The sequence below is a fragment of the Fonsecaea pedrosoi genome, assembly GCF_000835455.1.
Source record: "Fonsecaea pedrosoi CBS 271.37 unplaced genomic scaffold supercont1.8, whole genome shotgun sequence".
NCBI lineage: Eukaryota > Fungi > Ascomycota > Eurotiomycetes > Chaetothyriales > Herpotrichiellaceae > Fonsecaea > Fonsecaea pedrosoi.
Window position 1 is genome coordinate 1,337,229 of NW_013550608.1, and position 20,970 is coordinate 1,358,198.

At 53.4% G+C, this 20,970-nt stretch overlaps 8 protein-coding genes across 8 annotated transcripts; 3 read left to right on the top strand and 5 right to left on the bottom strand.

The window, feature by feature from the left end:
• Positions 1–1,225: 1,225 nt before the first annotated feature.
• On the top strand, positions 1,226–2,505 carry Z517_11790 (uncharacterized protein; the record flags this gene model as incomplete). Its single annotated transcript, XM_013423373.1, has 2 exons — positions 1,226–1,243; positions 1,300–2,505. The coding sequence occupies 2 exons, from the start codon at positions 1,226–1,228 to the stop codon at positions 2,503–2,505; spliced, it is 1,224 nt and encodes a 407-aa protein (XP_013278827.1).
• Positions 2,506–2,918: 413 nt separating this feature from the next.
• Positions 2,919–4,386, bottom strand: Z517_11791 (uncharacterized protein; the record flags this gene model as incomplete). The annotated part of the gene is made up of 5 exons (XM_013423374.1): positions 2,919–3,388; positions 3,456–3,847; positions 3,907–4,195; positions 4,245–4,263; positions 4,315–4,386. 5 exons carry the CDS (start codon positions 4,384–4,386, stop codon positions 2,919–2,921), a joined length of 1,242 nt encoding a protein of 413 aa, XP_013278828.1.
• A 638-nt stretch (positions 4,387–5,024) lies between these two features.
• Z517_11792 (D-tyrosyl-tRNA(Tyr) deacylase) lies at positions 5,025–5,608 on the bottom strand (the record flags this gene model as incomplete). Its single annotated transcript, XM_013423375.1, has 2 exons — positions 5,025–5,126; positions 5,186–5,608. The coding sequence occupies 2 exons, from the start codon at positions 5,606–5,608 to the stop codon at positions 5,025–5,027; spliced, it is 525 nt and encodes a 174-aa protein (XP_013278829.1).
• A 534-nt stretch (positions 5,609–6,142) lies between these two features.
• On the top strand, positions 6,143–8,155 carry Z517_11793 (uncharacterized protein; the record flags this gene model as incomplete). The annotated part of the gene is made up of 3 exons (XM_013423376.1): positions 6,143–6,397; positions 6,452–8,034; positions 8,095–8,155. The coding sequence occupies 3 exons, from the start codon at positions 6,143–6,145 to the stop codon at positions 8,153–8,155; spliced, it is 1,899 nt and encodes a 632-aa protein (XP_013278830.1).
• Positions 8,156–9,928: 1,773 nt separating this feature from the next.
• Z517_11794 (uncharacterized protein) lies at positions 9,929–11,509 on the top strand (the record flags this gene model as incomplete). Its single annotated transcript, XM_013423377.1, has 2 exons — positions 9,929–10,455; positions 10,585–11,509. 2 exons carry the CDS (start codon positions 9,929–9,931, stop codon positions 11,507–11,509), a joined length of 1,452 nt encoding a protein of 483 aa, XP_013278831.1.
• Positions 11,510–12,898: 1,389 nt separating this feature from the next.
• On the bottom strand, positions 12,899–14,194 carry Z517_11795 (uncharacterized protein; the record flags this gene model as incomplete). The annotated part of the gene is made up of 3 exons (XM_013423378.1): positions 12,899–13,076; positions 13,135–13,438; positions 13,963–14,194. The coding sequence occupies 3 exons, from the start codon at positions 14,192–14,194 to the stop codon at positions 12,899–12,901; spliced, it is 714 nt and encodes a 237-aa protein (XP_013278832.1).
• Positions 14,195–15,418: 1,224 nt separating this feature from the next.
• On the bottom strand, positions 15,419–17,087 carry Z517_11796 (uncharacterized protein; the record flags this gene model as incomplete). The annotated part of the gene is made up of 7 exons (XM_013423379.1): positions 15,419–15,644; positions 15,699–15,769; positions 15,818–16,006; positions 16,057–16,437; positions 16,489–16,842; positions 16,890–16,904; positions 16,950–17,087. 7 exons carry the CDS (start codon positions 17,085–17,087, stop codon positions 15,419–15,421), a joined length of 1,374 nt encoding a protein of 457 aa, XP_013278833.1.
• A 1,477-nt stretch (positions 17,088–18,564) lies between these two features.
• On the bottom strand, positions 18,565–20,291 carry Z517_11797 (uncharacterized protein; the record flags this gene model as incomplete). The annotated part of the gene is made up of 2 exons (XM_013423380.1): positions 18,565–19,604; positions 19,676–20,291. The coding sequence occupies 2 exons, from the start codon at positions 20,289–20,291 to the stop codon at positions 18,565–18,567; spliced, it is 1,656 nt and encodes a 551-aa protein (XP_013278834.1).
• Positions 20,292–20,970: the final 679 nt, after the last annotated feature.

Genomic DNA, 20,970 nt, shown 5'->3' on the forward strand with positions numbered 1-20,970 from the left:
CCCGCCAATAAACATGTAAGTCGACCTCGTCGGCCGGCGCTTCTGAGAAGATGTTATCATCTTCTTTTTTAATATCTCTTAAGTGTCAAACCGCTCAAGGTATCCAAATCCATACCGCAACGCACCTTCAGCCTTGCCTCGTACGTGCAATCTGCAATTTGCATCTGGCGGCATGTGCAATCTTCTGGTCCCCCTTTGTCCCTTTGTCCTTCACTCCATTACAGCTTCTGATTATGCGTCGCCGCAAGATGCTACCCCAAATGCTTCTGCGGATGCAAAAATTCTCTTCTCCTACCTTTCAAAACGGCCGTACAAGTCCTCCCGTAAAGACGCAGGCCAGGGGCAATATCAACCTAACCCACTAGCTTTGCCGTCCCTCAAGCTTTATAAGCGCACAAATTGGCATACATGCCCATGCTTCTTCACCCGGCTCGCTATTCTACATCCCTTGCCTGGCCCCAGCCGGCCAACGTTTGGATGTGCGCACAAATACTGTGTGCGATGCTCCTCAGCAGCCAAGCTCTTACGCCCAGTGCGGCGCGGGGGACCATTGGATTACAACACACGGAATGACCCCTACTGGAATCGCTGCATCTTTCTAGGTGCAAGTGGAATCTTCGAACCAGGCGTCGCGAACAACAGCGGGCGTGTTGATAACGGAAAACGAGCCAACCCCCAAGCGCAACCCCTACAAAGCAGCTACCAAGAAGAACGAGGGGAACCCCCAAATCGTGATCGGTTGGGTTACAATGATGGCCTCGATATCCGAAGGCCATTCACCGAGGAGGCTGCTCAGCGTCGGCGAGAGGAAAAGCAGGAATTTGGCTTTTCAAGAAGGACAAGCCGTTACGAGGCTGACCTGGACTCGTACCTGAATCAGACTTATGGCAGAAAAGAAAAGTGAGACATTGTTGATATTTTGACGCAGCTCCGAAGGACACGAAAACATGGGGAGCATAACGCATATGTACATGTAACATTTACTGACGGGGAATGGATATGGAGCCATGGACTGGGAATGGCTTTTCACACAAATATCTCGTGCTCGTTCTCGGTACTTTTTACATACTTCTAGATACCCCACGTGACCACCACCAACCCTTCAAAGGATCTCGACGATCATTGCTTGCAACAAACCCTCAATAGCTAGCTGCCTACAGTCTGATGTATCGGTCAATTCGCCTGAATCATTCTATGGTGGTGATGGTAAAGATGCTACCGAATCATGCCAGAACCTGAAAATGTAACGATGATCCCCGCTCTAGTGAGCTGGCTCAGCTGTGTTGACCAAAGTCTCAGACACCTGCACCAACAAGGCGTTTCCTGCCTCCGTCGACTTCGTCCTCAGCAAAGACAACTGTCCCTTTCTCTGTCCGTAGGAACCCGTTCCAGAGCTCACGCTCCACACAGCCACCCTCGGCGACCCCTTCTTCGTTCGCCGCCACACCACGGTTTCAACGTGCGACCCCGACGGTCAGGGATGATATTCAGATCAACTTTGATGACGACGACGAGGTCGACTCGGCGATTTCGTCAAAGGATCGCTTGATCGCTACTACTAGCGGGGGAGATATACTTGATTTCGATGACGACGAAACCCATCCAACACTCTCACCGCTGTATAGTCGAGGGGTTCGTGTAGCGGAGGACGTGGAAGAAGATGACCATGACCCCGGAAACGAACCATCATCACCTCTGCAGCATCGACTGAGAGATCCCGGCCCAGTCACCAAACGACGCAAGGTATCTCACCATGGAACTAACGTCAGTGCTGCGCCCATCGCCATCTCCTCCTCTTCCCCAGAACACCACGGCCTGGATGAGACTAGTTTCCAGATCGACGCCGACTCTCCCACCTCGCTGTCCGATCTAGACGACGACGACAGCGGCCCACCTAGAAGGCCGACAGCGGCATTCAACGACTCGTCGAGCAGGATTCCCCGCTTCAGACCCATCCCCACCAGTACTCGAGGCTTGACTCTACACAGCCCCGTCGTCTCGAGGACCGTCTTCAAACCACCCGGCCCAGATGACCCCGTCGCGCGTGCATCGACCGGTAGCGGCAGTGGACCCGTCCTCCCGGACATCTTCTCGCCCTCGCGCCGCCGCGGCAAGAGGGACTATCTCCCCGGCGGCAGCGCGTCGCTGGTCCGGAGTTGGGTGCTGGACATTGCGACGCGAGAGTCCCACGCCGAATCCCTCGCAGAGGAAACGCTCCGGGTAGCCCAGGTCGAGAAGGACGCTAGTGGCCGGTTCGTCCTCGTGTCCGACGACCAGGGCCACCGGTGGCTTCTGCCGGAACAGCAGCACGAGAGACCCGGTAGTGATGGCGGTGGTGGTGGCAGCAGACGCTCCAGCCTCGACCACTGGTCGTCTGCCGTGAGTCCCGGGTCATGTATCCTCATCAAAGGCAAAGCTACCAGGTGGACTCTGGACCTAGAGTCGCAAGGCTTGGGGGACGTGGTTGTCGCTGCATATTGGGAGCCCACCACCTCCCCGGGTTGACATTGTCTTACATTTCATCTACATATGGACTCGTTGGTACTCCCCAGGTCACATGCGATCTAGAAGCAAATTGTGGAACGGCAGGATCGATATGGAATGGATTGGATTGGATTGGAAAGGGGATAACAGCTAATAAATGGCTCTTGATTGCATTCTGCTATCTCCCTTAGTCGATGTAATCGATAGAGCTTGTCGTCCATATTTCCCAACATTCGTAAAAGAAGCCCAATTTCTGGGGTTTCAAACTTTGGACATGGTATTAGGGCTGGGCAAAGAAACCTGGAGCTTTCATCCTTTGACGGGGGAAGAAAATATCATGCACACTGTCCTCACTTTTGATTCTTGCCTTCTCCGGTCTCGACCTCGAGTTGACGAGCCGATCCAAAGACCTGGTGATAGCAGCCACTCTTTCTTTACTTGGTGGCCATGGCGCACTTGCCCAGGTCCATCTTGACGGGTTCCGCACCGGGCGAGATATCGAAGTTGAAGACATCCATGGGCAGCCCGATCGTCGTGCACGCGTTGGGAATGTCCACGATCCCTGCCACGTGGCCTTCGATCGGGATGCAGCTGAGCATCAGATAGATCTGATAGTCGCTGTACCCATATCGCCGGAGGTACTCGATAACCCGCAGACAGGACTGGCGATACGCCACCGTCGCATCCATGTAGTGTTGTTTGCCGTGTTCGTCGACACTGAAACCCTCAAAGTAGATCATTCGGCCGGGCCCAAACTGTGGCTGGACTGGGCCAGGAATGTAGATGGGGGATTTCCCGCCGACCATGCCGAGTTTGCGCTGGCCGTCTTTGATCACATCGAACTTGATGGTGATGATGCCGGCAATCTCAATGGCGCCGCAAAACGAAATTTCACCGTCGCCCTCTGGGTTCACGGGGATATGTGATTAGCGACATAGTCATCTTTTCAGAGTACATGGAAAGAAACATACGGGAGAAGTGCAAGTCTCCCACGGAGAATTTGGCTCCCTTCACATGCACGGGTAGGTAAACTTTACTTCCCCGCGAAAGATTCTTGATATCACAATTCCCGCCATGTTCAGGACGCCCGGGGATCGTCCTGGCGCCCTCTTTGCCAACTCGAGCTTTCGTCTCTTCGTCGGCCGTTCCCGCATGCACGCTCCTTGGTTCAGGAGGTTGTGCCACGACGCGCTTGAGGGACGTTGTCGAGATGAGCTCGGCTTCACGCTTATTCCACTCGGCGAGGATCTCATGGGATGGTGCGCAGCCCAGGATGCCTGGATGGATAAGTCCCGCAAAGCGGACGCCGGGAATATGCCGTGAGGAACAGAAGATGCCTTCAAAGTCCCAGATAGCCTTGGCACTATCGTATAGTAACTGTTAGACAACCCAGCCCATGCTGAAGCCAGAGAAACTCCTTACGCTTCTGGATAGATCTCATCCAAAAAGCCGCCACCGTTGTCCTTGTGGAACACCCCGGTGAAACCCCATGGATGATCCTGGAAGGGCTGCACGTCTTGAATTTCCACAAGGAGAACGTCTCCGGGCTCGGCGGTCTCGATCTCAAAGGGTCCGGAAAGGTAGTGGACCTGAGTCAGGTCGACGTTCACGACATCATCAGCATCATCTGTGTTCTTGATCTGTCCGCCGGTCCAGTCCAAACACTCGATCTTGACGGTCTCGCCGTTCTTTATGGTTCCACAAAATGGTACTGAGAGCTGCATTTAGCGACGGAGACATCAGTCAAGACGCTACCTTACCATCAGGATGCCATCTGTTCTGGATACCGTGTCAGTCGATGGTCCTCTCTCCTGCTGGTTCAGTGCTCACATGGAGATACGGTTGGTCTTTCGCAGGCTTGTCAAGATCAACCTTCAATGCAGTCCTGATTGGGCCAGGCATACTGGTTAAGAACAAGAGTCGATCGAGGATGAATGGTGGCGCCTTGGATAACTTGTCGTTTCAATAGATAGATGTGTGAGCTGTGCTTGAGCCTGGCTGAAAGATTCGCAGGTGCTCGTTGGAAGTTTCGTCCTCATATTCCCAGAGTTGTTTACTGCTTTGCGGGGCATGACTGATCAGCAAAGGACTTACCCCTCACACAGTGATAGGCACTTGTCCGTCGCCCTGAGTTTGACCTCGTCATCAGCTTGGTTGAAATGGCTGAAATAACGTTACAGCTTATGTGGACCTTGATAAGGAGCGCCCAGGTCCAATAATGGCTTCAACCCGTCTTGTCGGTTAAACCAGGAAAGGCAGCTATGCTGGACGAACGGACGTTGGTCTCCCCCGCGTGTCTGGACAGGCTTCAAGTTACGTATGAGATACGCAGAATACCCTGCCCGATGGCTGTCGAATCATGCAAAGTATGTGTCGTTGGTTTTATCGCCAGATGGCGGGCTTCTCCTTGTTGCGCGAGAGCACGTGACTTCCGGGTCGTGTCTCATGCATCAAAAAGGGGCGCGAGATGGCTCAAGGGACTCTTTCGGTGCTGAGGTAGCTGACAAGTTCGCATCGGACATCAAGATCATTGCCATATCTCAAGTAGTCTCCTGCTGTACTGGCGTCGACGCTCCAGTGCCGTTTCTGGAGCTGCTCGAGGAATCCTTCTTCGGAGGACTCGTATCGATCTCGATGGTGACCTAGATTCTTCAGTATTGACATGCTCACTTTTGACCACATGTAGGGAAATCAGTCTTACTGGACCGTCATTGACAAGACTGACTTGCATCATGGCTTGGAAGACACCATCTTTGACTCTGTCCAAGCCGTGGTGTTCACGAACGCGACTCACAAAATAGTCATATAGCTCCTTTGCGACTTCTGGCTTCGCCGCTCCGTGGAAATCAGGCTTCGTGCCCTTCCTTGTATTGGCCATCAGTGTGAATTGAGACACGCACAAGATCTCCCCCTCGATGTCCTGAACGCTCTTCTTCCAGTTGAGACCAGACTCGTCTGGCCACAATCTCATCTTTACGATTTTGGAAGCCATGGTTTCGGCATCCTTCTTTGTATCATCGGGTCCAATTGCAGCGAGAACAAGAACTCCTTTGCCGATAGCTGAAACGGTTTGACCATTGACCGTGACGGTGCTAGATAGGACTCGCTGGAGTATTGCTTTCATCTCGCCGACTTGGGGTGATTTTCATTCACAAGGGTAGCCTCAGAATTCACTAGAAGGCAGCACAGACGAGCAAATGGCCGGTCGATAAGTTTCTTCAAGAATTCCCCTGCGGTCTTGAGATACCATGTGCCTTCAACCTCGTTAGTCCGTGGTCTTGGCAGCTGGTAGGAAGTGTACAAGTTGGGATGTCGCTTGCGGTCCGTGTATGTCGTTTCTTAGCCAGGAAATGGCGTCTTCAGCACAATAGGCGTGTGCGATGACAATGAAAGATGGGAGAGCAAAATGGCTGGGGAACTGGCGGTCGAACTGGTTTCATGCCAAGACCACAGTTCGCCTAAAACAGCCCATCACGTGATCAAGCACCTCCCGTCCCAACCTGGCATGCCGCCATAGACGCAGCGCGCGGCTGCCATTACCGCACCCAGGCCCAACTACAACACATATCCATGCGCCATCGGTGCACCTAATATCTCCCTCCTCCGGTCCTCGTATCCTCGCCGCATCTCCCCATACCTCTATTGATGTCCCGGAACCATGGCGTCGCGGAAAACACAACAAGAAATCGACAAAACCTTCAAGAAGGTCGACGAAGGCATCCAAGCGTTCGAGGCCATCTATGAGAAGATCTACTCCTCTCAAAATGCCGCGCAAAAGGACAAACTCGAGGACAATCTCAAAAAGGAGATCAAGAAACTACAGAGATCCCGCGACCAGATAAAGACGTGGGCTGCGGGCAATGAGATCAAGGACAAGTCTGCACTGCTGGAACAGCGCAAGCGGATAGAAAAAGTGAGGCTTTCCGTGGAACAGACGCTCTTGGGGCGTGAACTGACGCAGATATAGTGTATGGAAATCTTCAAAGCGGTGGAGAAGGAGATGAAAACAAAGGCATTCTCAAAGGAAGGGTTATCGCAGAATATCAAGCAAGATCCCAAGGAGAAGGAACGAGAAGAACTCTGCGACTTCCTGTCCGATCAACTGGATGAGATCAACAGAATCCTGACTGAGGAGTTGGAACCCGAAGCTGGCACCCTACAAGCCGCTCTCAAAAAGAAGCAGAAGGACAACTCCAAGGCTGATCGACTTGCGGAGATCGAAACCATGACCGAGACCTACAAGTGGCATGAATCACGGCTACAGCTTCTCCTACGATCGCTACAGAACGGCAACGTCGAAAATGACCTAGTGGCATCTATCAAATCCGACATTGAAGAGGTGGTAAGGGAAGTGCGAGACCCGGATTTTGATCCGGAAGCCTACGAAGGCATCTATGACGATTGCAATCTGGACAGCGAAGAGGCGCAGTTTGGACTGAACAACGATTTAGACAGAATATCGTCTCAAGATGCGCAGTCCATACAAGAAGACGTCGAGGTGGATACGACTGTACTCAAGAAAACGAAATCAGAAACGCACACTGCCACACGACGACCTTCTACGCAGCTCAAGTCACCTCTGCCAGCACTGGCTACTCTGAACACCATGCCACCGCCACCGTCAATACCCAAAGACTCGACAATGAAACCGGCACCCATTCCGAATCGGCCCCCAGGAGAGACTTTGAAGTATGCCTCAGCAGCGGCCGCAGCTGCTGCAAGCGACAAAAGTGGAGTGGGCATTGCTCCTCTTCCTCCACCAGTTGGAGCAAACGCCGCACCTACATCACACCCGTTGCCTGCCCCAGTCAAAACATCAGCAACGAACTCGCCAGCCTCAATGCCAGCACAACCGGTGGAGAAGACTGCCTCGCCAGCGCCTGCCACGGTCAGTATGGACGGTTCAACGTCTCAAGAGCAATCCAATCATTCCAAGTCTCCGACTTTGAGCTCCACTAGCGCCCGGGCACCAAGCGTACCAAGCAGCGTCCCTCCGACGCCAGCTATGGAGAAATCAGAGGCTGTCCAAGAGCCTGTGATAGCAGACGAGCTACCAGCCACAAATGGTGATGTGCACGAAGACCCAGCCGGGGTGGAGTCGATCTATCATTTGCCTCCTGGGCTTCAAGATCTGCTAGACTCATTTGAGACGACCAAAAGTCGAGCTGCTCAGCCTCCATCACAACTAGCTAGGCTGCTGCAGGCGTCTCAAGAGACTTGTCCGGAACCTTCCGACAGCGATCGACCCCAATACTACCGGCCAACGTTCAAGTACAACACACCAGCGCACTATCCTCAGGATGTCCTCCCTATCTTTGACGATCCGGCCTTGTACGAAAACCAGAGGCTGGAGACAGACACCCTGTTTTACATATTCTACTATCGGCAGAATACCTACCAACAGTGGCTGGCCGCACGCGCTCTCAAGAACCAGAGTTGGCGGTTCCACAAGCAGTATCAAACGTGGTTCCAACGTCACGAAGAGCCCAAACAAATCACCGAGGAATATGAGCAAGGCACATATCGCTTCTTCGACTATGAAAGCACATGGTACGCATGATAGCAAACCCCATCCTCCCCTGACCGCCTTTCCGTTCTAACAAGTTGCAGGATGAATCGTCGGAAAGCGGACTTCAAGTTTGTCTACAAGTTCCTTGAAGACGATCTGTAGGATAGTTCAATCAGCGGAGCGCTGCCCGTCGGCCCGCTGCATGCATAACAACTTGCCCAGTTTGGGGGAGAGGTTTTGTGATTACCTCTCAAAGAGTCAACAAAGCTCGAATTCTGCAACTTTCCAACCCTTGTTCTTGACATTATATGCTTTTTTGTGTGCCACACCCAGCACACGGGGCTCGGCCTTGCCTCGCTTGGGACTGGGGGAGGGGAGAGGCTCCGCTCAGGGCGCACTGTGGGAATGTGTGCTACTCGTGTTTCGATTGTTTGCCCATGTGGCAGACGGCAGCCTAGCTCTTACCACCGCCTCACTTTTGGGTGTTACAAGGAATTGCCTTGCCGCGGATGGATCGAGAGACAAACAATGAGGCTCGTCTCGACTTGACTGGGGCTGTGATTAAAAAGGCATCCACGCTAGCTTCTTTGCGTTAGTATCCGCAATGCTCCCACCCCTTCCACCAATAGGATGCTGGTGTATACTACCTCAGCCTCCTTGCCCCACACGCTCTAGTCCACATCCTATACGCTATTGACTAAGGTACAGAGCCGCTTTGGTCCGCGGAAAGGCAACCATGATGCTTCAAGTTGCTTCAGCGATCCGGAGCAGATCTGGTACGAACACTGCCCGCGTGCGTGTGCGCGTTTCTGCCCACAACCGTTCAAACCTGAAACGTTCCGAAAAGCCGTTCCGTGCCTCGCCAGGGCGGACCCAGAGAGAAAAGCGTCGAGTTACCAGGACTCGTACCTGGGTCTTGTACCCAAGTCTGGGTACCCGGGTTGGAGCCCATGGCACTTGTCATGTCGTGGTCACCTTGTCTTTCAAAACCCGCTCGCTTAATCATGCCACCGCTGCGTCTCGTCGATCTGGCCGTTCACTTTCCCAACTGGGTTCGGGGTCGAGGAATTCAAATATCGAGGCAGTGTTACCCTCGACCCCCGTCTGCCCGATGATGCGTGAATGCTTCACAGACGATAGCAGCAAACTGCAGGTCCAAATCTCGACAGGGATCGGGGGTCCACCTCGAGCAAGCGAGTGGGCGAATGAGCGAGTGGGCGTCTTTCTCCCAACACACGGGTGAGCAATGCTTTCCTCGAGGGGAGGAGCCCTAGAAGCTAGCCTCACATTGCGGACACGCCGCGACTGATTGGACGCCGCGCCAGACGAAGCCCACTTGTGACATTAGCCCTGGGCTTCCATGTTATCCGTTCTGCTTGGAAGTCCCATCGATACAGCGACCTGATCGCTTCAGACCGCTAGGCTTGTACAAGAGCATCAGGTGGCTTGCAATCGAGCGCATTCTGTCTCCCACACGGGAGTACACTTTGGCGCTAGGGTCCTGCATTGTCCTCTGTCGAGTGGTTCCCTCCGGATGGCCCAATCGGCCTGATGACTCCAGCAAGCCATCGGTTCCCAGGATGGCCCGAGTCAAGTTCCTAGCCCTGTCGAATCCTCTCTTGTGTCCCAATGTCGTTAACTATCCGGTACAGCCTCCCTTCGCAGCATAGCTCGAGTTTGCCTTGTCTCCGAAATCACGTTAGCTAGCAGATACTTCAGCGAGTCTCTCCTCCCTGGCGATCGGAGGTTCTGGGGGTCGGAATACCAGCATAAGGCTGAAAGTTGAAGCCCAAGCTCTTTGCGTCCACCACATTAACAGCCGCCTATTCCTTTTTTTTTTTTTGGTTTCTGGGTTGGGTTGCTGAAAATCCTTCTCGTGTGATCAAAATCTGGATAGTCAATTGTTCTCTGTGCTTGGGAAAAGCGTGAAGAATCATGGGCAGCTACGACCATCGAGATTTTTTGAGGGACGATTACGGGTCGGATGCATATTTCACTCAACACGCTCTCTCGATGAGTGTGCCGGAGGCTTCATCCGGTCTCTCAATCAGTTTGCCAACTACCATGTCATGTCAGCTGGGAAGTCCAACATACAGCAACAGCTACTGTACTCCACGCACTATAGCGCCTCAGACAAGTTACATACTCGCTCCCCCAACCCATGGATACCACTCTGAAGAAGCGTATGCCATCACTGGAAACTCGGCTAGTGCAAGGGGTCGAAGCTACAGCGGAGCAAGCACCGTCAGTGCGGACTACAGTGTTGCAAGTCAGGATGCAACGCCCAGGTCACCCTACGCTTTCGTCGAGTCTTGCAGCGAGTATCGATTGTCAGATGGCAGCCAGGTCAATCACATTGGCAGGCCCACAATGCCTTCCCAGGGTAGATCACCACTGATTCGGGAGAAGAAAGAGGTTGAGTCCAAACAAGAAGGGGACGGAGTCGTGTGCCCCAGCAGCAAGTAAGTATTGGGTCATTCATATCACTGAAAGTGGCTCGCTCGCCGGACTCTGGGTTTCGGTCTCACAGTAAAACTTTGGACCATGTCAGCCCCCTGACATTCTGTTGAACACTTCTAACATCTCCACAGGGCTAATGCAGATAATCGGACGTTCTGTCCACATGAGGACTGTTTGGGCGAAGACGGGAGTCCCAAAAAGTTCTTCAGCCGCAAGGCAGATGTCACCAGACACTACAAGTCTCGCCACGACATCAAGTACATTGACTGTCCCAAGAAAAACTGCGAGAGAAAGGGCAGCCAAGGCTTCACCAGACGAGACCATCTGACGGAACACCTCCGAGGATTCCACATGGAAAAGATTGCAAAGAGACCGGTTGGCAACACCAAGGCCAAGCGAGGTGAGAAACAGGCGAGCGAGGAGAGCAACGGGTTCAACAGCTCGTCTGAAGGTCTCACTCCGCCGGACCACGGCGAGGACGGTTTTTACTTTGGATCTGGAAAACAGGGGTTTGCAGGACCCATTGACCAAGGCATCAAACAGGAGCCTGGACAGTCGTCTGACGAAGAGGGCGACGACATCTTCCCGGCCTGTGAAGACTATCTTCCCAAAAGGACGAAGAGGTTCAAGAACGCCGTCCAGAAGCGCAAGAGTAAGGCCAAGCAGGAACATCCCATCGCAATAAGACAAGGCAATATGCAACCTCCCACATCGGCTGGGGCAGCTCAGCCTCATCTTCACGGACTCAGTTTCCAACCGGGATTCGCAACCTCACAAATGATGCCAGACGCCACGACATATACCACGCACCATCAGCAACATCAGCAGCAACATCAACATCATCATCATCATCATCAACAGCAACCGCATCAGCAACATCAGGGCTACACCACAGGCAGCATGATAAGTCCTCTCTACGCCGCCACCTCGAGGATGGATTCCTTCTACGGTCCCTCGTCCATGCCCCAGGCGTACGAGAATCTGCCCACTCAGCCGATATCACGCTATCGAGGCGACTCTCTCGACGGCTCCCATTTCCAGTCCATGCAAGAGTGAGTGAATGAGATACTTGTATGGCGAAGAAAAAAGGGGGTGGCAGGCGCACACGGTGGACGAGGATTCTGACTCCAGCTCTCTCTCTCTCACACACACACGCGCGCCAACACACCTAAAGCTCCTCATCTATGCTCTTCGATCTCGGATCTCGATTGGATCGACTCTGGGTTGATTGGCCGTTGATCAACAATCATCTTGCGCTTTTTTTTTAGATATCAGAGGATGGATTAGATACACGACCGTGACGAGCCTTTGATTTTTTGATTTTTCCCCTGGTGTGTTAGAGGCCGACTTCACTTTACGTGTGTTTTGCAGGGCAGGGCAGGGCAGGCAAATACAAGTCAAGGCAAGGCAAGGCAAAGGAAGGGAAGGCAAGGGACGGAAGGGGAGATTCATCATTCACGTCCATCCATGATCTCTCTCTTTCCGTTTGAAGTTTCTGTGGCGCCCCCCCCCCCCCCCCAACCCCTTTTGGCCCCTTTGCGATGGTGTGGTTGTTGGATGGTTGCTTGGATGGTCCGCGTTGGTCTGCTCTGCTATATCCCCCCCCCCCTCCTTTACCTCCTTCACCTCCTTTATCCTCATGCTCCACCCTCTTACCCTCTTTCTTTCTCTCTATTCGCGTCACGTCACGAGTCACGATTGGCCCCCCCCCCCCCCCCAAGGATGTTCAGGATATTCAGGATGTTTCATGGTCGAAGTTTTAAACTTATTTTTACTCCGCTATTTGATATGATTTTGATATGACATGACATGATATGATATGATGTAGTGTGATGGCCATGATAGGATTGATAGATACCCGAATGAAATGAAATGAGTACTAGTCATTCAATCAACACTATGCGGTTGGGGAAGAGAGGAGAGAGGAGAGAGAGAGAGAGAGAGGTGTTTTGGGTTTTGTCTCGAGTTTGTCTTCAAAAAGTTGATTGATTGGACTCTTGAGAAGGTCCTAGCTGAGGTAGCTAGCTGGGCAAGTGTTGGGGATGATGCGAGGACAAGAAGTCGTTCTTGTACACACGTACTCGTGGTAGGTAGGGTAGTAGTACGGGTAGACTCCCCCATTATTGTTCAGTTTCTTCATGTTTTCCTGCCGTGATATGACATGGCCAGCATTAAGTTCATGCTCGTAGTACTTGTTCTCCTTGCCTCGCTTCCCCCTGTTTTTTTCGCGGGCCTCTCTCTCGCCTGGCAGCAGGCTATACCCAATCTTGAACTCTCCGAGGTCATCCATTCAGGTTCGGTCTACTCGACTCTTTCTTGCCCCACTTACATACTTCTTCCTGGACACTACAATGCCCCAGCATCTTCTTAGAGGTAGGTCCTTGTTCAGCCCAATCCTTTTTTCTCCCTCTCTCTCTCTCTCTTTTCGTTGGCCCCCTGGTTTACCTACAAATGACTCGCCTTCTCAAAGTCCTTGTACCCAGCCCCCTTGACAAACGTGTACAGCCACGGGCCCTGGTCCGCCCGTTCGGCCAACTTGACGTACTCGTCTGCCGCAGCTTCGCCGGAGACGGCATTCCCGACCGGGAGGCCTTCAGAGTTTCGTTCGTCGGCGTAGTAGAACCTGAGAAGGAGAATGGTGGTTTAATTTTGATCCCTTTTTTTTGGTCGGTTGTACTCACTTGATCCCCTCATCGGCGTAGACCTTTTGCTCAACCAGATGCCGGATCGCATACGCCGTGACGGTCTTGCCTAGCCCGAAATTCAACATGTTCTTCAACGTCTTGACGTTGAGCATGTTGCCCGTGAAGATGAACGTCTTGGACGCATCGCCGCCGGCGGGGAGGTTGCGGAATGCCTTGACGGATTCGTGCAGCGAGACGAGCGCCGAGGTGGCGTTGACGGATTGAGAGTCGTGGTAGACCTGGATCGACTCTGGCGCGTATTGGGAGAGCGGATCCGCGGGGTCGGGACGGAAGAAGGCAGCTGGACGTGTGAGGGTGTAGTCAGTGTCAAATTCTAAGGGGAGAGGATCGAGAAGGGGGGGGGGGGGGGAGAAGGAGGTATGTGTGTAAGAGAAGAGGAGAGGTGAGTGAGTGAGAGAAAGAAAAGAAAGTGAGAGGGCAAGGCTGCCTACTGCGTCCAGCTCGCGGTTCTTGGAAACAAGCAAGCCACGCAGACCACAAGACCATCATGCTCACTCTCTTTCCAGGTCGGTAGACAGCACATCACAGTTCGCTCTCGGTGGTCATGAAGTGTCTGCTCCTGTCCCCCCTCGCTAGGAGAGCCAGCCTGACGACCAGACCACTCTCCGTGTGCTTTTTCACAAACAACTCCTGACAAGGCGCAAGCTCCCTTTCATCCATCCGCCACTCAAACTGTGCCACTTGATTCATACGCACCAGACCCGACAACGAAATCTCGAGCACAAAAAGGACAAAACCCAAGAGCATACAAAACACACAAAGATGGCGGGGATGGAACAGAAACCACACGTGCGTAAAACGTACCATTATACACCACGACCCCGACCTCGCCGCCCAACTCCTTCCTCGCCGTCTCAAAAACCCCCGGCACCGTTTCGGGCTTGCTCAGGTCGACGGGGATGTGCAGGGTGCCGCTGGAGACGTGCGGCGTGCGAGACGCGCTGGCGACCTTGTACCCCTTCGCGGCAAAGGCCGTGGCCAGGGCGGCGCCGATGTTTGGGCCGGCGCCGATGATGAGCGCGATTTTGGATGCCATTGTTCTGGTGTATTATCAAGCTCGACGAGAGAAGATGGGGGATACGGGGAGGGAGGTGTTGGACTTGTATGTACTGGCTTTTTGATTGAGGTACTCGGACGGCACGAGAGATGGATAAACAGATAGCTACTGTGAAGGGAGGCAGAGAGACTTACTTCCCTTCAAGACGTCTGTGCCTGTAGACTCTCCTCTCTCTCTTTCTCTCCGCTCTCCTGAGCGTTCTTTTGTCCTCTTATATACCCACCACTAAGGTAAGCAGGTCAGTACCCAATCAACCCATCCCCCTCTTTGACAAAGTTGCCAACCACCACGCCATGCATACTGCACGCAATGCAAGGGTCAAAAGTCAAAGCCAAAGCCAAAGTTCAAGACCCCTCCCCCTCCCCGCTCCCTTCCCCGGTAAAAGAAACCACGTTCTAACTCGGGGCGGCCCCCAAGACCACAAGCACAAACTCCGCTTATGCTCCCCCCTCCATTCGGAGCATGACACAAGGGAGGGATTGTAAATCAAAAACGACCCCTGGGCGTGGATTGCGTGCGTGCTTGCATGAGTGCGTGCTTGGGAAAGAGGAGGGGAAGGGGGAGCAGAAGAACAAAAACACCGATGTATGCCGTGGGCCGTGGCTTGGTAGTGGCTTGATAGGCCCGGACTCGGCGAGGCTGACAAACCCACAAGGGTCTATCGAGCTTGTGGACGGACGAGACGGACAAAAGTTCACACGACTCGAGGCTTCCAACGTTTGATAAACTTGTCAAAAGTCTCCGTTTCGGCGAGGAGCGTGATCAGCTACTGCATGGTTCGAGGGTTGGGACCATCAACAGAGCGCGTATTGTCCCCGAGAGCTTCAGGAGCTTACATATCAAGTCGGCCATATGGGCTGGTGGTGAACATCGAGCACGTCACGAAAGCTGCGGGAAGAATTCTTTGAAAGAGTACGTGTGCCAATAGGGAAGGTACTGGCAGGGCATGTCTCTCATCGACCATTCGTTGTCATTCAATGCTTGTCTCAAGGTTTTCAACTCGTTTCTCCCCGCCAATTCGTGCCTGGAGGAGTTGTCCAGAGCATCTCAACCCCATTGGCAGTACTGAAGTCTCTTCTTTTCTTCTTTTTTTCCCTTGGACTATCCGTTCATCTTCTCGTAGAGTTGTGTGGCGCATGGACCTCGATTCGTTCAGGTGATGCAGGCTGAAGCGTCGTCCGCATCTCTGAATCAGTCACACTTCTACCACGCAGCTCCTCCAGCGGCATTGGGAACGCCACCCCAAGCGGAATCACCATTCTGAGCGCCGTCCCAGCCTCCAGCAGCAGAATCCGACGCCGGAGCACTGTCCCAGCCAGCGCCAACATCAGCTCCACTGTTTGCACCGTTTGCTTTCCCATCATTCGATCGATCGGTCAGTGCTGCTTGATTCTGAGGGCAGCGCGCACGGCCATGACCTTTCTCGTTGCTGTTATGGCCGAGTTAGAAAATGAGATTCCAGTAGGCTTGGGAATCCACTTACCAGATGGTGCAAGTAACCTTCGTCCAGTCGGTTCGGGGGCGCGGACCAGCTTCCTCTCTCTTAGGACATTCCTGCCGGCAATGTTAAAGAAATGTGCGTACAAGAGATGAAAGACTTACACGAGCCATGTGACCTTCCTCGCTGCAAATGTTGCAAGTCATCTTTCGCGGCTGAGGGCAGTCGCGGGCCAGATGATCTTCATCACCACAGTTGCGGCAGGTTCTCTTCTCCCGAGTCGGGCAATCCCTGGCCATATGGTCTTCTTCACCGCAGTTGCGGCAGGTTCGCTGCTCCTTGTTTGGACAGTCCTACAGCATCATGTTAGTATCGAACACCATGTGACCAGAGACAGACGTACCTTGGCCAAATGCTCCTCAGACTCGCAGATCTTGCAGGCACGGGCGCCATGTTTACGCTCCTGGCCGCAGTCACGAACACGATGACCCTCCTCACCACACAAGTAGCAGGTTACAGTGGGCTGGACGCTCGCGGTTCTTTCTTCAGGACAACGCTTGGTGATGTGACCAATCTTCCCACAGTTGTTGCACTTGTCCACGCCACGGTCGAGGGGAATCCCGGCGTCAGCGAGACGAGCGAGGTTGTCCTCTGGAGACGAAGGCCATTTGTCGAGAAGAGTCGGGCGCTGTGGCTTGTCGGAAGTAAAATAGCTGATGGCATATTTCTTCTCGATTTCGCCCTGCAGGTTGACATTTGTCCAAGTGTCACCAAGATCCTTCTCCTGCACGAGTGGTCAGCACATTGATTGCGACCTTTCAGAACACCAACCTACCATGGCAATCAAGTAGATGTTGAAACCACGCTTCCGAAACTCCTTCTCGAGCATCGGGTAGGTGTATCCTGGAGCGGCCTTGGAGAGAATTTGGAGAGCCTCCTTGAAGTCAACAATGTCTCGGTCATCACTGGCTTCCTTGAGTAGGGCCCAAGCCTCGCCCTCGGTCTTATCGGCGACACGGGTGTTGTCGACGAATTTTGGGTTGGTGCACTTCAATGCTTCGTGACCCTCCTGTTGACAATTCTTACATTTGATGACCCGGGAAGGGCAGTCGGCACCCATGTGGCCCTCTTGACCGCAGTTGCGACATTCCCCTTTAAATTGGCGCGGGTGAGGGCAGGCAGCCTTGGACTGAACACATGGTAAGCGGAGTCAGCGACAGGAATGGGTACACGCACATGACCTTCTTCTCCCTGCGAAATGTTAGTGAGTGTATACTAAGTCCAGGATTCACTTACACAATTGAAGCAGGCCCCCATCTTGCGTTCGTCATCGCCGTTCATGCCGTCGCCGTTGGTGGCAGATCCAAAGGCATTGTCGAAACTGGGAGGCATAGCGACGGCGCCGTCATCGTTCCAACCTGAATCGACTTTCATAATTAGCAAATGTCTTTGAAATTGGCAGAAGGATGCGAACATGAGGAGGGGACTTCTTCTATCATCCACAGATCTGGGTACTTGTAGCAGGGTTTCGTTGCTCGTAAGATCCTCTTCCGAAACTTGTACATGTTGCTTCCGAGTGTTCCAGGGCTTGGATAGGGAGTGTAGGCACCACGATGAGGAATAAGAGAGTGAGAAGAAGGAATGAGGGACTTACCTGAAGCCCCTTGGGCATCCGCAACATCCCAACCGCTCATGATGACAATGACAATAGGATGATTGACGAATTGACAAAGGCAGATTGTGGAGTGGGTGACGCAGAAAACTTGTGAGAGAAGGATGAAAGAAAGATGGATCAGAGATGGATGAGAGAGCGTAAGAAATGGTGATTAATGGAAGTGGGAGAAGGTGGAAGGCGCAGAAATGCCAAGGTGAGTCGAGTTGCGACAGGACGGAGGATGTTTCTTCGCGAGTCGACGGAGTACTAAATGACTGTGACAGCCCGCGATCCTGTTCTGAGGGGCTCTAGGGCGCGGTTATCATGATGTGCAAGCATTCACAGTTACCGGCCTGCAGTTTGCCATGTTTTGCCACTCCTGCTGGGGCGGGAGATTGCTCAATCCGCAAGAGAGCTTGCTATATGCTTCAGGCCACGGATGAAGCATGCAGGTTTGTTCCATATCAATCAGTCCTTGTCTCTTTATGCATGTACTCAAGCTGACATGTACCCACAGGCTAGGTATAGACCCATCCGCACGTCTCTCAGATACCTGGGCTCTTGAAGTGGGAGGCACACAAGATATGGTGCAAGGCATTGGCATTGTTCGGGACGAAGTAGAGCCTCCTGTTGTCTAGACTCACTCGCTGCATACTCAGTGTCACAGCTCCATGCCATTAGATCACCTTACACGGGGAGAGGCCAGCTCACTATGTGTGGCGGCTGCGACATGAAGTTACAAAACATGATGGCACGGATGGATGTTTGTACATTTCAGGGGACGCAGTGGACCGCACGTCGGATTTCTTAGCCGATGATGTGTGGAGCATGAACTAGTGTACAGTGTAAAAGCACAAAAGACGACCACTGCCATCAGTATTGACCGGCACAAATCGTTTGTCCGGCTGTGTGCTTTGAAGTTGACCTCCTGCTCTAGCGGAGAGAAGCGTCTATCACACCACGGATTGACGACCCTTCCACCGCCACCATGTCCACCCGCAAAACCTGCAGCCTTCTTCGCAGTGACCACGTTGCCTGCTCAGCCTCCTCTACGCCTACCAGCACTACCTCAGGAGAGATTACGAGAAAAAGAGAAGCTAGATTATGATAACGTCGCGTTGTGGCATTGGACCTGGCTTGTTGAACTTCTGCTCGCAATTATCTACAAGTACTTCTTACTTTTCCTCCGTCACGCTGGATGAGGTCCGACCAGCCTGTATTCGCCGAAGCAGATGGCCGTCAGGGTATAAAAGCCCTCTATAGCTTAGCACGAAACTCCGTCTTCGCCATTTCTCTCAAATCCTTCCGCAGAATCTTACCGACTGCGCTTCGGGGAAGCTGGTCGAGATAGACCACACCACCTCGCAGCTGCTTGTACGGTGCGACTTTGCTCTTGACAAACTCCTTGATCTCTGCCTCGGAAATCTTGTTCTTATCGGCCACGACGTAGGCACGAGGGACTTCTGTCCCTTCGCCTGGCACGCCAATCACCGCCGCGTCCTCGATCAAGGGGTGTGAGAGCAAGAGACCCTCGAGCTCGGCTGGCGCCACCTGAATGCCCTTGTACTTGATCAACTCCTTCTTCCTGTCCGTCACGTACCACAGTCCGTTGCTCCGTTGCTGCAGGATGTCTCCGCTGCAGTACCAGCCGTCGACGAAGGCCGCTTTGGTGGATTCGGGGTTTTTGTAATAGCCCTTTGTCACCATCGGGCCCTTGACCCAGAGCTCGCCAGGTTCGCCCTCGGGGACGTCATTGCCGTCGTCGTCGACAAGCCTGAACATGGTGTTCGCATGCATGACCCCAACGCTGCCCGTGTCATCAGTCATTCCCGGAGGAAGTGTGCAGACGGACCCCGTGGTTTCGCTCATGCCGTAAGTTCCTCCTACTTGGATTTTCGTCCGCTTACTAGCCGAGTTGGCAAGGTCTGCGTCCATCGGGGCCGCGCCACCAAGGCCGTTCTTCAAGGTGGCAAACTGGTCGGTGACGTCGGGAGATTTGGCGATGCGCGCCCAGATGGCGGGCACGGTGAAGAATCCTGTGATCTTGTGCTGTCGGTTGTACTCTAGGAACTTCTTCCACTCGTACTTGTGCATCCAATAGCACTCGGTGCCGGAGTAGACAGGACTGACAAAGTACCCTGCCACACCAGCGATATGAGCCGCCGGGAGATGGGCAATTGTTCGAAGCGGTGTCGGGACCAGTTCGCCCGTCAAGATTCGTGGAGTGGCCCATTCTCGCGCCGTCTGAGAAGCGTGGACGATCTGCGTGACAATCATCTTGTGCGAGAGCATCACAGCTGGTGCGACGGACAGGAATTAGCCCTGAAAAATGCCGTGAAACCCGGCCGCGAAACCGGGGGGCCCTTACCTTTGGGAACACCGGTCGTGCCCGACGAGTACAGCAAGACGATGATGCTGTCCTCGAGTTCTTGCGGATCCGTGATCCTCTTCCACGTGAGGCGCTTGTCCGTCCAGCAGTCGACCTTTCCGTCCACCGACTTGAACCCCCAAGCACGGTAGGTCGAATCGAAGACGAGTACACGGTCGAGACCCAGGCCACACGCCTGGGCGGCCTCGACGGCAACCTTGACAAGGTCCGGGCTACACACGACCAGCTTTGCATCGCCCTGCTTGATCTGCCTGGCCAACTCGGCGGCGGTGAAGGAGTGGCTCGCGCACGAGAAGATGCCCCCCGCGGCGAGGGTGCCGTAAAAGGCGATGGGCAGCAGGATCTGCAGCGACGAAAAGCCCACGACCACATCCTTGGAGTGGCCGTTGGCGCCGATGCCGTACTTGTGCCGGAAACTGTGGGCAAAGTTCTCGGTCAGGACCCGCGCGCGCGCCTTGTCGATGTAGTTTGCCGTGTTGGCGGCGTCGATGTGCACCCTCGTATCTTCCTGTCCCACGGCGTAGTCATTGGGGTCTTTGACCGGGTTGGAGTTCTTGTTAGCACTATTGCTCGGGGTTCGGGGTCGGCGGTGCATCCATCACAGGCAAACAACTCGACAAAAGAAATGGGGAATTCCACGAACCGAAGAGGATCGACAACAGATCAAGGTTGGGATATGTATAGTATCTCGGCGCATAGTATATCTTGGGAGGCATCTTTCCGCGCACAAGACCGGCGGGTAGAATTGATGATAGAGGCGAGGCGAGGCGAAGTTGAGGTGTTTGTGTGTATATGTTTGTCAAAATAAGAAGAGAGAGAATGTCTTGTCTTGACCCTATCTATTCAATTTCCCCCGGATCTTTCGTTCCTCATCACCAAACAGTGAGAGAGACAGCAAAAGTCAATGAGAAACTGGGATTTGTGACCCTGCGAAATGAACACCCGGTCGGTCGGTCGGTCGGTCGGTCGGTCGGGAATGCACCATCCATATCTCTCTCAGAGGGAACGAGTCCGTCAACCGTCAAGTATTTCCCATCGAGTTAGCCTCGCTAAAGTTTCAATATACCGAGGTCGCGACCGCGGCTATCGAGCAACCACAACTCCCACCACCTCGCCAATTCACTTTACTCATTCTTGCGTCCTCTCACCCATACATGCACATAGTTGACTTGTACAGACTACCTCACACATCACCTGGCTACCTCGTTAGTGTGGTAGCAATGTGTAGTAACAATGCGAGAGAACCCAGTTGGAAAGGTGGTGTCGGCTGAATC